The sequence below is a fragment of the Panthera leo genome, chromosome D2 (genome assembly GCF_018350215.1).
Source record: "Panthera leo isolate Ple1 chromosome D2, P.leo_Ple1_pat1.1, whole genome shotgun sequence".
NCBI lineage: Eukaryota > Metazoa > Chordata > Mammalia > Carnivora > Felidae > Panthera > Panthera leo.
Window position 1 is genome coordinate 72,057,618 of NC_056689.1, and position 12,716 is coordinate 72,070,333.

General features: G+C 37.7%; 1 protein-coding gene across 3 annotated transcripts in view; it reads left to right on the forward strand.

Annotated features, from left to right (window-relative positions):
- Positions 1 to 12,716, forward strand: part of ATRNL1 (attractin like 1) — a 777,769-nt gene that overhangs the window by 680,136 nt on the left and 84,917 nt on the right. The window contains exon 30 of one of the 3 annotated variants that reach the window (XM_042908169.1): positions 5,057 to 5,136. The exons of 1 other annotated variant lie outside the window; for it this stretch is intronic. In XM_042908169.1, coding sequence (XP_042764103.1) covers positions 5,057 to 5,121 — 65 coding nt within the window. In that variant the 3' untranslated portion in view covers positions 5,122 to 5,136. Of the gene's footprint in view, positions 1 to 3,205; positions 3,274 to 5,056; positions 5,137 to 12,716 lie in introns of those variants that run through there. One more of the 3 variants, XM_042908170.1, reaches the window with a different exon arrangement.

Genomic DNA, 12,716 nt, shown 5'->3' on the forward strand with positions numbered 1-12,716 from the left:
AAGCAGGATCTGAGTCTGTACTCCTTGTCTTAGTGGTCTAGGCATGAGTCACCAGACCTTGCTTCTGCTGCTTAGACCATCATCCTTTTATAGCTGTTGTTTTAAGATTGAGATTTTTTCAAAAGTTTTGAATCTCTCTATTTTAATATTTGTTACCAGCCTTTTCTCTTACATGCAAAAACAAGTCAGTCTTTTTAAACCTGTCTTATGCTTAGTGCATTCCAGATCATGTTCTATTTCGCTTTATATTCCAGGAGTCACTTTCGTCTTTGCGTTATTAGTGTTTTTCACTTTCTCCAACACATCAGAATCATCCGTGTTCCGTAGTCTTCTTAGGTGACTTATACTCTTGTCAGGACACTCCAAAGTCCCATTTCAGCTCTTCGTACAGCTGTTTTCTGCCCATCTGAGCTTTCCCTCAACTTCCTTTTCCATCTGCATTACAAGTATTTCTAAGAAACTCAAATTAAAACATACTGAGATATCATTTCTCACCTATCATGTTGGTGAAAATTAAAAAAGTACAACACATTGCTGGTGACAGTGCAAACTGGAGCAGTCCTGTTGGAGGGGAATTTGCCAATAAATACCTAACAAAACTACACTTGCCCTCTTTTGACCCAGAGATTCCACTCATAGGAACAGACCCTAAAATATACCTCCAGAAATATGAAAATATATGGGCATGGCTATTCATTTCAGCATTGTTTGTAATCACATGATATGGGAGACAACTTAAATGAGCACACAGAGGGAAGTAATAAAATTAATTATGGTTTATCCACAAATGGAGTACAGTGCATCTGTAAATATAAGATGAGGGGGCACCTGGGTTGCTCAGTCAGTCGAGTGTCCAGTGCTTGATTTCGGCTCAGGTCGTGATCTCAACGGCTGTGGGATCAGGCCTCACGTTGGGCTCTGTGCTGTCAGCACAGAGCCTGCTTGGGATTCTCTGTCTCCCTCTCTCTCTTCCTCTCCCTTCACTTGCACACACGCTCTCTCTCAAAGTGAGTAAATAAACATTAAGAAAAAAGATGAGGAATATCTCTATGAACTGGTAAGAAATTATTTCCAGGATATATTAATAAGTGAGAAACATAAAGTGCAAAGGAATATCTAGAATATAGAAGAATATGTCTTTCATATAAGAAATAAGGAAATTAAAAAATATATATACAGATATCTACTCAATTTTGCAGAAGATTACAAGAAAGATAAGTGAGATGGCTTACCTAAAGGGAGTGGGGTGGAAATGGAATATGAAAATGGGGGGATTGAATCAGGAATGAGGCGGGGAGTGATGCTTGTTTGAGTATACCTTTTTATATACTGCTAGAAACATTGTAGTGTTTCACATACCCATATTTGGTCATACATAAAGAAATAAAATCAGGATGTGGGGAACCTAAAATGGAATGCAATCCATAAAAACTGAACCTAAATGTATTTCAAGTGAATAGCATACCTGCACTGAATGGATAGGAAAGAAAAAAGCAGCCTAAGTAACTTTGCAAAGTAATGTTGTGACCGTATACTGTAAGGCTAAAAGCAAACAGAGCTATGTGTAAACATCGTATTACAGTTAGCACATTTGAGTCTTTGGAAATGGGAGGGGCGTGGGTTAGCAACGCTGACACTACTTTACATCTCTGCTAGAGTTGAACAAATAGGTAAACTGCATTGTGGATAATGAGAACTGGGTTTCTCATTGTCAGAGAAAAAGAAGATACCCCTATGAGGAAAGTGAGCAGAGTAGGATGAGTTCTATGGTCCTAGACTGGAATTAGAAGCAAGAACTTATTCACATACATGCAGATATATGTGGAAATACAGAATGGGGGCTGGTTAGTGTACATGTCCTCTGAGAGGGCCTGGAAGCAAAGGTAACCTCGGTAGCAATGAACACTCTTAGTATTCATATCTTGGTTTCTTAACAGCATTCTCCAGTAAAAAGAGTGAGAGATTTTTGGAGAAATGGTTGACTCCAAGGGGGAAAGGAAAATGCAAGAGGAGCTCGGGACATTTTACGGCTCCAGTGTTCAAAACTAAATTTTCAAAAAATCTTGAAAAGATGTTGAAAAGACACAGGAGCCGACCTGAAGGAGCAACCATATCCCAAAGCTGGAACAATATGAACAGAATAAATACATATACATATTGTATATGTATATCCATATAAGTACATATAGCATATTGGACTACGACTGAAAGAATAAATTAAATGTCTATGCGTCCATACTAACATAGATACAAAATTGAATAAATTAATAAGTGGCAGAGAAAGGGCAGCTCTTCCTCACAGTAGAATTCTAGTTAGTGATTATATAAAGAATAAGGGAAATGGAAAAGTCATCTTAGACAAATACCACAGTAGTAATTATTGCAGGCAAGAACCATTGATGGGCTCTAAAATTAATGGGAGAAAATGTAATGTAAAATAGCACATTCGCAAAGCCTCAAAGTATCCTCCCACAAGACATTTATTAATTACAAGGGGGGAAATAATAAGTTTACAGTAGAAAATGTAGCAGACATGACCTTATCCAAATGATCAAGGTTATAATATCACCAGTAATAAAACATAAAGGAATTGTACACCCCTGATATGTTGCCCTAGAAGACCAAACATCACTTCTGTTCTTGTTAAATGCATGAGACCAATGTAATTATAAGAAAAGATCAGAACAAATCCAAATTGAGGAACAGCCTACAAAACACACTGACAAAAACTCTTCCAAAGTGTTAAGGTCATGAAAGACAAAGAAGGACTGAGGTATTAACATTAATTAGAGGCTAATGACATCTACATGCAATCAGATCCTGAATTAAAACCTGGAGCAGAAATAAAACATTAGTGGGAAAACTTGTGAAATTCAAGTAAGGCCTGTAGATGACTCAATAGTATTATATTAATGTTTATTTTCTGGTTTGATAATTCTACTGTGATGGTATAAAATCGTATCAGGGGAAGCCAGGTAAAAGGCAAATGAGAACTCTGTGCTCCTTTGTAACTTTTCTGTAAGTCTAAAATTATTTCAAAGTGAAAAGTTAATAAAAGGTATTTTGCAGGACTCTTCTGCATATGGATCATAGACTACAAGCTATATTACATGCTGCTGTTGCAATTTGGATATCTGTCCTGGTGACTTGAGTTTGGGGCTCAAATTTTGAAAGCACTGTTTTCTGTGTTCGTGGTCTCCCACAGTCAGCAACCACATGGACTTTCTGTGTCTCAGTTTCAGCTGCTCAGGGGAATGACTGTCACAGTCTTTGAAGCTCTTCCTCAGAGTTTCCAAGGTGAACCTTAAATATACCACTGAGATATACTTAGATATACCTTAGCTTATATTTAGGTATACTTAGATATACTTAGATAAACCTTAGATACACCTTAGTATATATTTAGGCCTACCATCCCAAACACGCCTCCAAACTTGGTGAAAAACCATCCAGCCATTATTACGTGATATGTTAACATACAAATAAAAACATATATCTTAACTCAAAATAACAACATCAGATATAGCCACAATTTACTGAGCATCTGTCATGTATAGCCACTATCCCAGGTGCTTTATGTATATTAAACCATTTAATTTTCTTACTATAACCCATGGGAGAAATTATCTCTGTTTTACAGCTAAAGAAACCAAGTTTCAGAAAGGTTATTTTACTTGCTGAAAATATTTTACTTGCTTAGGATTTGGAGTAAGCAAGTTGTAGAGCGATTTTAAATCCTGGTCTCTGTGACCCATATGCTGAGCCGTTTTATTGTTGAAGTCTCTGTGGCCACCTCTGCCAGGCCACTTGTGTACATATTAAAGACACTGAAAATGAGCAAATCTTATGAATGCCTTGGTGCTATCCTCTTGAATTTCTCCCTTGATTCCTGAACTACATGTTCATTTTTATTTTGTCTATTGGAATGCTGTAGTTTGTGGATTTTTTTTCTCATTCTGCCTTTCATCTTTAAATCATATTTAGTGTATGAATTAGAAAATGTAGGACTCCTTTTTCTTAAGTTTATGTATTTATTTTGTGACAGAGGGAGAGCAAACACAAGGGAGGGGCAGAGAGAGAGAGGAAGAGAGAGAATCCTGAACAGAGCAGGCTCCGCATTGTCAGCGAGGAACCCGATACAGGGCTCGAACTCATGAACCATGAGATCATGACCTGAGCCGAAATCAAAAGTCAAGACACTTAAGCAGCTGAGCTACCCAGGCACTCCAGAAAGTGCAGGGCCTCTAACACAACCTGAAAAGCAAGGCTAATAAAAGCTTAAAACAAGATTACACACATTTACTTAATTATTTACACTGACAATGTTTTACCATATGTTTTTGTTAAAAATTTGAAAATGTGTAAAGAAATTAATAATCCCAAGACCATGAAAAAGCTAAGAAGCCCTTTCTATTAAAAATATTCTTAAATATGTTGACCCAGACATGTTGCACTGAACATGTAGGGGGTGGGCCCCTAATGGAAATATTATTTTCTTTATTGATGTTTCTCAGTTTAGAAAATATATTCAGCAGGATGTTCAAATGTCCAAAAATGAGCAAAGCTACACACACACTACTACACATACACACACACACACACACACACACACACACTCACAAAATATAGGATCTATTGGGTATTTACTATGAGTCGGTTGCTGTAATATTTTTGTATTGCCTCATTTAATATTATAATAACCCTGTAAGTTAGATCCTACTATTTGTATTTAGCAAGCAAGAAAAACTGAGGTTCAAAAACTTGTAATAGCTGATAGATTCAGGATTTCAGCCCCCCTCCCCACTTTTTTTTTTTTTTTTCTGACTCTAACGTGTGTGCCTTTAATCCCTATACTGTAATGTTTCCCTGGCAGGAAAATATTAGAAACAGCATGGAAAAGTACGAAGGGAAAAAGGCACTTACATGAAATGTGTTAAGCTTACATCTAATTTACTCTATTTTGTGATTTGAAAAAGAAATAAAAGTAGAGCAAAAAGAAAGAAGGGATTTTAAAGAGTGATTCAGAGATCAAACATTATTTTATCTTTTGTCCCAGAGCACTTCAGATTCAAACCCAAGGCTTCGCTGCTGCTGATGCGCGTCCATCACTGTGTCTGGTAATTGGTAAATTTACATCATATGTGTCACCAGCAGCTTAAGAAAGGCACAGATGTCAGTTTGGGAAATCCTGGGAATTTCAGGCTTGCTCGGACTAATTGGTCCAATCGATAAAATGCTAATGAAAAAAATAAATCCAAACCTTTACCATAGTAACCCTGAGTTCTGACCACAAAGATTAATATAACTGCCTTTCTGAAATCCCTATATTTTCACATAGGAAAAAAATATATATATGTTTCTTTTTCCTTTAAAAATATATTCTTTTAAAAAATTAAAACATATTTGTGTATTTAAAATTATTACTATGTTAACCTGGCGCTGTAAAGATCACCAGAAATTCTAATTGCAAATGTTTGCTGTTGAATAAAAGTGAATTCCACTGTTACATTTTCTTAGAACAGCAGAATTCCACGTGTCACCTGTTGGCTTTAAAGTCATCTTGATAACACATCTCGGAATTTCAAGCAAGTAGCTAACTGCTTAAGCATTAACATCTCTAATGTCTTACAATCAGAGGAAGCTTCCATTTTTTCACACCATCTTTATTAGCAAAAGAATGGTAGGAGACAAGGTCAAAGCCCACTTACTGGAAGCGACAGCCTGGTAGGCTGCCTAGGGTTCCTGATTGGTTTTTTGCTCCCTGCACTGGCCATCTTTCCTCTCTTTCAATCTCATGATCATTAGCATAACAGGATCAGACAACTAGAGTTCATCTTGTTCAGCCCCCTGCCTTGTGCAGTCTCCATCTCATATTTTTAAACATATCCACAGAATGAGACTACACAGGTTCTCACTGTAATAATTTCCAGATCTTAATTTCCTTTTAGTATTTGGAATGTTGCCACTGCATGATTGATTTTTATACAAACAAACTAGAGCTTATACACTGTATTGCTTGCTGCCCCCTTCAAGGCTATTACCTCGGAAGGTTAAATATACTTATTCGAGTATATATTCCTAAACCACTCGTTACACTAAACATTATTTATCCGTCTGCCTCCCTAGCTAGACTTGCGCTCCATGCAAGCAAAGACCATCTTCCCTTATCACAGTGTTCTCTGGGTCCAGTACAGTGCCTGACACAACAGGTCCATACTGAGTAAATGAATGCATGCATTCATATGTTCTATCCCTATATTTTTATACATACGAAAACAGAAGCCCTAAAGAAGGTGTAAGCTTTGCCCAATGTCATATAGCTGATTATTGGCAGAACCAGCATGGGACCCCAAGTCTCCTATCTCCCAGGCTAGTTGGTTTCACACCCTATTGATATTGCTCAAAATAAGTTTTGGTTTCTTCTTTCAAATTGCTCTCAAAGCACATAGTATATTCTCTTTAATGTACTTGGTGGTAAATCTTTATTCTCTTGAGTGGTAGCTTTGATATTTGGAATCATCCTAATGTTACCAGGAGCCTCTGTGATCTGACCTCAAGTCAACTTTCTTAACCTACCACCATCTGCAGACCCTTCACTCACAGGAAGAGAATACTCACTATTTGTCATGCACAGCCCGACGTTCCCAGCTCTGTAGGCCTTTGCTTAAACTGTGCCCTCAGACAAGAATGGCCCTCCTCTTCCACTCCTCAAATGTCCCAATTCTACTCATCTTGGTTCATGTTTTTTCCAAAACAAGGATTTGAGTAGTCATGGCAGAGGGAGGAAGCAGGTGAGCATTTATTGAGTCAATGTTTCCATATTTTAATATCATTTTATTTCACTAAATAGAAGGCAGAAGGTATACAGAAACTTGGTGTTAAGTAAAAAAAAAAAAAAAGAGGAAAAGCCAATGAGTGTCACAATCTGTATAATGCATTGCAAATGTCTGTGAAGGTATGCCTAAGGATACTCCAGCCTAGTTTCAACCTGTAGAATTGAAAGCCCCATTATGGGAGCATTATCAGAGTCAGGCTTCAGAGCAATCTGCTTAAAAATATGCACTGAGATGATTCGACTGTTTATACTTCTAGTAGCCAGGATTCCCCAACCTTTGTGGGAAAGAGCTACCTGAGATTGGTACCCAGGTGTTGGCATATGTGTGTGCACGTATGAACGCACACTCTCTTGCACACAGGTGCTGAGGACTAGGGAGATGGAGAAAGGTGCAGGGGAACTGGGATATTTCTTCCAGAAAGGGAGGCCTCATCTCTCTTCTGCTGCCCACCTCCTCCCACCTCTCACAACTATCACACACACAAATGTCTGCCAACTCTTCTCCCTGAAGCTCTTGGGTAGTTGTTTTATCGGCCAGTTTTATGATTATACAGTTAATTTCCATTTTAAAAAATTGAGAAAAGAGAAAGCAAAATCTTATAAATCAGAGATAACTAACAAAAGACATATTTCCTCTCAGGACTTTAGGTGTATTTTAGGTATACTTAGGTATATTTTGACTTGTAGGTAAAAAAAAAATATATATATATATATATATATATATATATATATATATATATATATATTACTTAAGGAGCATCTTGGTTTTTTTACATTTTTTAAATGTGTATTTATTTATTAGCATGAGCGGGGTAGGGGCAGAGAGAGGGAGACAGAGAATCGAAGCAGGCTTCAGGCTCTGAGCTGTCAGCACAGAGCCTGACACAGTGCTCGAACTCAGGAACCGCGAGATCATGACCTGAACCGAGGTCGGTGGCTCAACTGACTGAGCTACCCAGGCACCCCAAGAAGCATCATTTTTTAAAGGAAGCTCTGTATTCTGTTTTTCTGCTGAATGTTATATAATGAGTATTTCTCTGTGTCATTAAAAATTCTTCAGAAACATAATTTTAATGACTGCATAATATTGCATTTTATGGATGTGTCATAAACTTAATTATTCTCCTCTTCTTGGCTATTTATGTTGTTCCTAGGCTGCTGCTTCTCCCCGCCCTCCCCCCCTTTTTTTTGGTGTTGTAAATCATGCTGTGATAAAGATTCTTATGTAAAACTTTTGTCCACATCTCTGATACTTTTTAGTATACAATACCAGCTCTGAAACAAGTAACTATGAACCTTTTTTTTTTTTTTTTAGGTTTTTAATACATATTGTTAAGTTGCTTCTCAGGAAAATGTTACCAATTTAAATTTAGTCAACTGAGGCATTTTGAACATCATGAAAACCCTTTGTAGTAAATTATGGCCACATCCCCTCCCTAATGACAATACTCATGGGACATAGGGAGACAGTCAGATTTCACAATAAAGGGATTAATCGCAATTGACTAGTGACAGGTCCCTGCGCTCAGCAAACCAGAAGCATCCACAGAGGCCTAGTAGAAGAAAAGTATAGTAGAATCCATAATCTTGTCCAAAATCAAGACAAGAACACCCATTAGCACGTGAAGAAGTGGTAATAAGGTTGCCAGTATGTATCTAGTATATTCAGAAGTAAGTGTTTTGTTAATTTACACCCCATCTGTATCCTGAAAGTATTCAAGGTGAGCACTGGTCATCTGAGACTGTTCCTGGTGGAGTGCTCTTTGAGCTCCCAAACTTGCATAACTGAGTTATCAGATTCCAAAGCAGAGACTATTACCTCCACATTCAGTGAGGCCTGACCAATGCATCTCTACTTGATTACTGATAATCATGAATATCTTTATATAGCAATCAAGGTTTTTATGAAAGACAGTAAAACATTAAGATGGTCAAGAACACGGTCTGTGGAGCCAGACTGCCTAAGGTTTAATTCTTGCTCTACCATTTGGTAGCTGCGTGATCCTGGGCTGGTTACTCAATATATCTGTGCCTTAATGTTCTCATCTTTAAACTGGGGATACTAACAGTTCTTTCCCTTAGGATTGCCATGAAGAGTAAATAGGCTAATACATGTAAAGTACCATGAACTTACTACTTAGTAAGTGCCCATAGTAAATGCTACATAGGAATCTACTATTTCAAGTTGCTAAGAATTAACTTCAACAGATGAAGTTTATAAAAATATTTTAAAGCACTTGCTTGGACTCCGTGGATAAAAGGAAAACATTTTTTTCAAGTAGGTTCCCAGGAATATTGTGGTTCTGTCTTTGAAAGTTGTTTTTTTTTTTTAATCGGAACTCTACTAAGTAAACTTCTGCATCTCTCAGAAATATTAAAAGCAGTATCTCATACTAGAGACAAAAACCATTAGCATCATCACCCCATCTGATACTTTTCTCTCTAACATGAAAGGAACTGTGTACTTTATCATCGGACATTTTAAAAAGTTAGCCTTCTACCTTGTCCAAGGTAAAGAGTTTCCTAAAGTAATTCTTAAAAACCGTGACATTGTCCCAAAATCTCATAACCCAAATGTAACAATGGCAGTGACAACAAAAGGCATATTTCCTTTCTCCTAGATTCCTCTGCACAAATCTCACGGAGATTATACATGTGTGTTTAGAAATTTGACAGTCCCAGTCCTGGAAAGGCTTGGTCAGATTCTTTATATCTATCTATCTATCTATCTATCTATCTATCTATCTATATATCTGTCAGATTCTCGGTCAGATTCTTTATATATACATAAAGTGTATATACGTATATATACATACTCTATACATATATATACATATTCTATATATAGAGAGAGACGTGTGTGTGTGTGTGTGTGTGTGCACACGTGCGCGGGTTGGGCTTCCAACCATGAACCGTTTGAAATCTAATTCCACTGAATGATCCTGATGAACAAGTGAACTAAATGAGAAAAGCATCCAAGTAAGGGGACCGTTCAAAGAATCAGGAACTGCTTGACCAGCAGAAATTGGACCATGGATTTAAGAGTATATAAACTCTAAGCCATCACAGATAATTGAAAGTCATAATCTTTCAAAGGACTTTAATTGAATATTTTTGGGAATCCGTATGAAAATAAACTGAGTCGACTAAATAAGAATAAACACAGCTCAACTAAACAGTATAAGTCTTCAAAAGAAGAGCCCTAATTAAAAAGATATATTGCACTTCCTAGACTTTGCCATTCTGGTTGTTTTCAATATTATGCCACTGGGAAAATACAAGTGTTTCTAATCAAATAATTTAAACTCCCATGCTGGGGCTTAAGGGTGGGTTTTCCCATTTTTCTCTTCCTACTTGTTTTGGGGATAAAGCAGTGCAAATTATTCAGACACCAATCAGATTTATCATCCTGTGCCTTTTGATGACATCCATCTGTTTATCTAAGAAGCCATTAAAGACTTATTGAGTTACAGCCCTATGGAGAAAATTGGGTTATCATCTATGGTTAAATCCAATTCTTGCATCTGCCATCTTTTCAGCTTATGTGGTATATTCTGAAATTACCCTGACTTGCAGACCTGCGCTACGAGAATACATTTGCTACATAGCCTTTTTATGTCATTTCTGGAGAATTTCTAATGCATGAGCAATTTGTGGTTCAGGAAAATGTTGACAGAAAGATGTCAGAGCTTTCTCTTGTTACGAGTTCAAAAGCCTAATAGGGACTCTGCCAGCTTCAAAGTCTTATTCAAAAGTGGGTACTATATAATTCTGAGTTTCGTATTTCGAAGAGCCTGTTCAAAGAAAAATGTGACTCTAGGTCACAAAAGTAGAACTGTGTTAATCAGAAGATAAAGATAAATTAATATCAAGTCAAAATTCAAATGAACATAAAAAAGTGAGAGCTCATCACAAATGGTGTTAAATAAATACCAGCAGGTAAACTGATAAGACACAAAGAACCCAATCTTCCTAGGGAATGACTAGGTAGGAGTTCAGTGCTTATCTCACAAGTCAAGCAGCTTAAGCAATACTAAAAGTCATGTTTTCTGCGCTGGCTGAAGAGGCAGTGGACTGTGTGGAGAAAACTAATTGAAATAAAGTGAATATTTGCAGTTTCCTGGAGATACTGTTATATCCTGACTGCAGGAGCTCCAGAGAAAGAGCAACCGTGAATCAGGCAGATGCTTCAGCTTGCCAATTTTCTCTAGCATTTGTCAGAGAAATAATGAAGAATCCGTGAGGAAAACATTTCCTTGATTTGTTTATGTAAATCAGGCTAAATTTCTGGGAAGCCTGGATTTTCTGGGAATCTTTGAAGATTACAGCCTAGCTGCTCTTCCTTAAAATCTAGCTATACGCACTATTTATTGGCCATTTAAAGAGGTCCTTCCGATCATATTTCAGTGTCCTTTCATTGTTTTCCTCATTATAAGATAAGTACCCTGAAATGGGAGAGAATGGCCGTGTAACAGCTGAGCAAAATCAGTTGAGACCTACGTGCCAAAAAAGGCTGGTTTCAGAAAGATATGCCTTTGTCTGTCTACCTGTTTGCTTGTCTGTGACCTTCCTACAGTACTGTTTGTGCTGTCAGCAGAGAAACTGTTTCGTAAGTCGCTGGTGATGCCACAATGAGAGAAAGCTATTGCCAAGCCAAGGATGACCAGGAACCTCGACTTGGATCCCAGAGAAGCAAATATGAGGCAGGAGGGTCTCCGGGAGTATTTTCTATCCTACTAAATCCATCCAAGGTGAATTTGAGTAGGATCAAAAAAGCTCCTGTTTAGAGTGAGAAAATGTATACTTTATGACTTTAAGAGCTATGGCCTTTCTCTCATTACCACCCTAGTCCACCCATAAGATACTTCCCCTAACTTACTCAGGTCTGAAATTCTATGAATTAACCTAGTTTCTGGTTGGAAAAAAAGAGGAGTGTGAGGGCCCTTTGAGCCAGAAGAAAAAAACACTTTGCTGCTCCAAAGCTTTTTTTCTGGGTTCTACGCCACTGATTACCCATTAGTAAAGTACACTGGCAACTTTTCGTTTATTCAAAGACTAGTTTCAGAACACCTGTGGACTATTTCACACTATTAATTAATTTTAGTGTTCAGGTAGGAAAAAATGATGTTGAGGATTCTTTAAGAAAGTCTTCAGTAATTCTATTGATCAGTTAAGGATATTAACCCAGATACAAATAACTGCTAGAACAGCTAAAAGAAAGGTTCTGAATATGTAGTGGAATTTCCGGAAACAATAGGTCTGGGAGAGCCAAAATGAGAGCACAAATTAATGCCCAAAGGTGGTACCATCGTTCTCCTCTCTCGTATCTTTCCCATCCCCTTATCTCCTACGCAGCTCACCACACTCTTCAACCTGGTGGCAGGTGTGATTGCTTTCTGACAACGTGCTGGAGAAGATCTGTTGCCCTTCTGCCTGTCAGTGACCTCCTCTTCCACATCTTGTCTTTCTTTACTCTCTGGCCTCTTAAAATGCAGGGTCCACAGCCAGAGGCGCCTTGTACTTGCTGGACTGAGTTCTTCCACTTTGAAGATTACCCTCCCGATTGACCTACCCTTCAGCTGAAGATTCCATTCTCACACTGACCAGTACTAATCGAAGCAGATAGCATTCTCTATTGGCACTCAGGTCCCTGCCTTATTTTAGGTTGCCTTCCATTACTGGCTTAAGAAATAAAGATGTTTAGCTTTACAGGTGTTTCTGCAGAGTCCATTTCTCAGGTACTAGGCACTATTGGAGAAGGAAATTACTGTAATATTAATGCACAAACTTTAGAAATGAAAATTTTGATAATTACTTTCCTGAAGGAGACTACAATTTCCTTGGGCAGACAATAAATAAATATATAAAACTTCCATTTCTA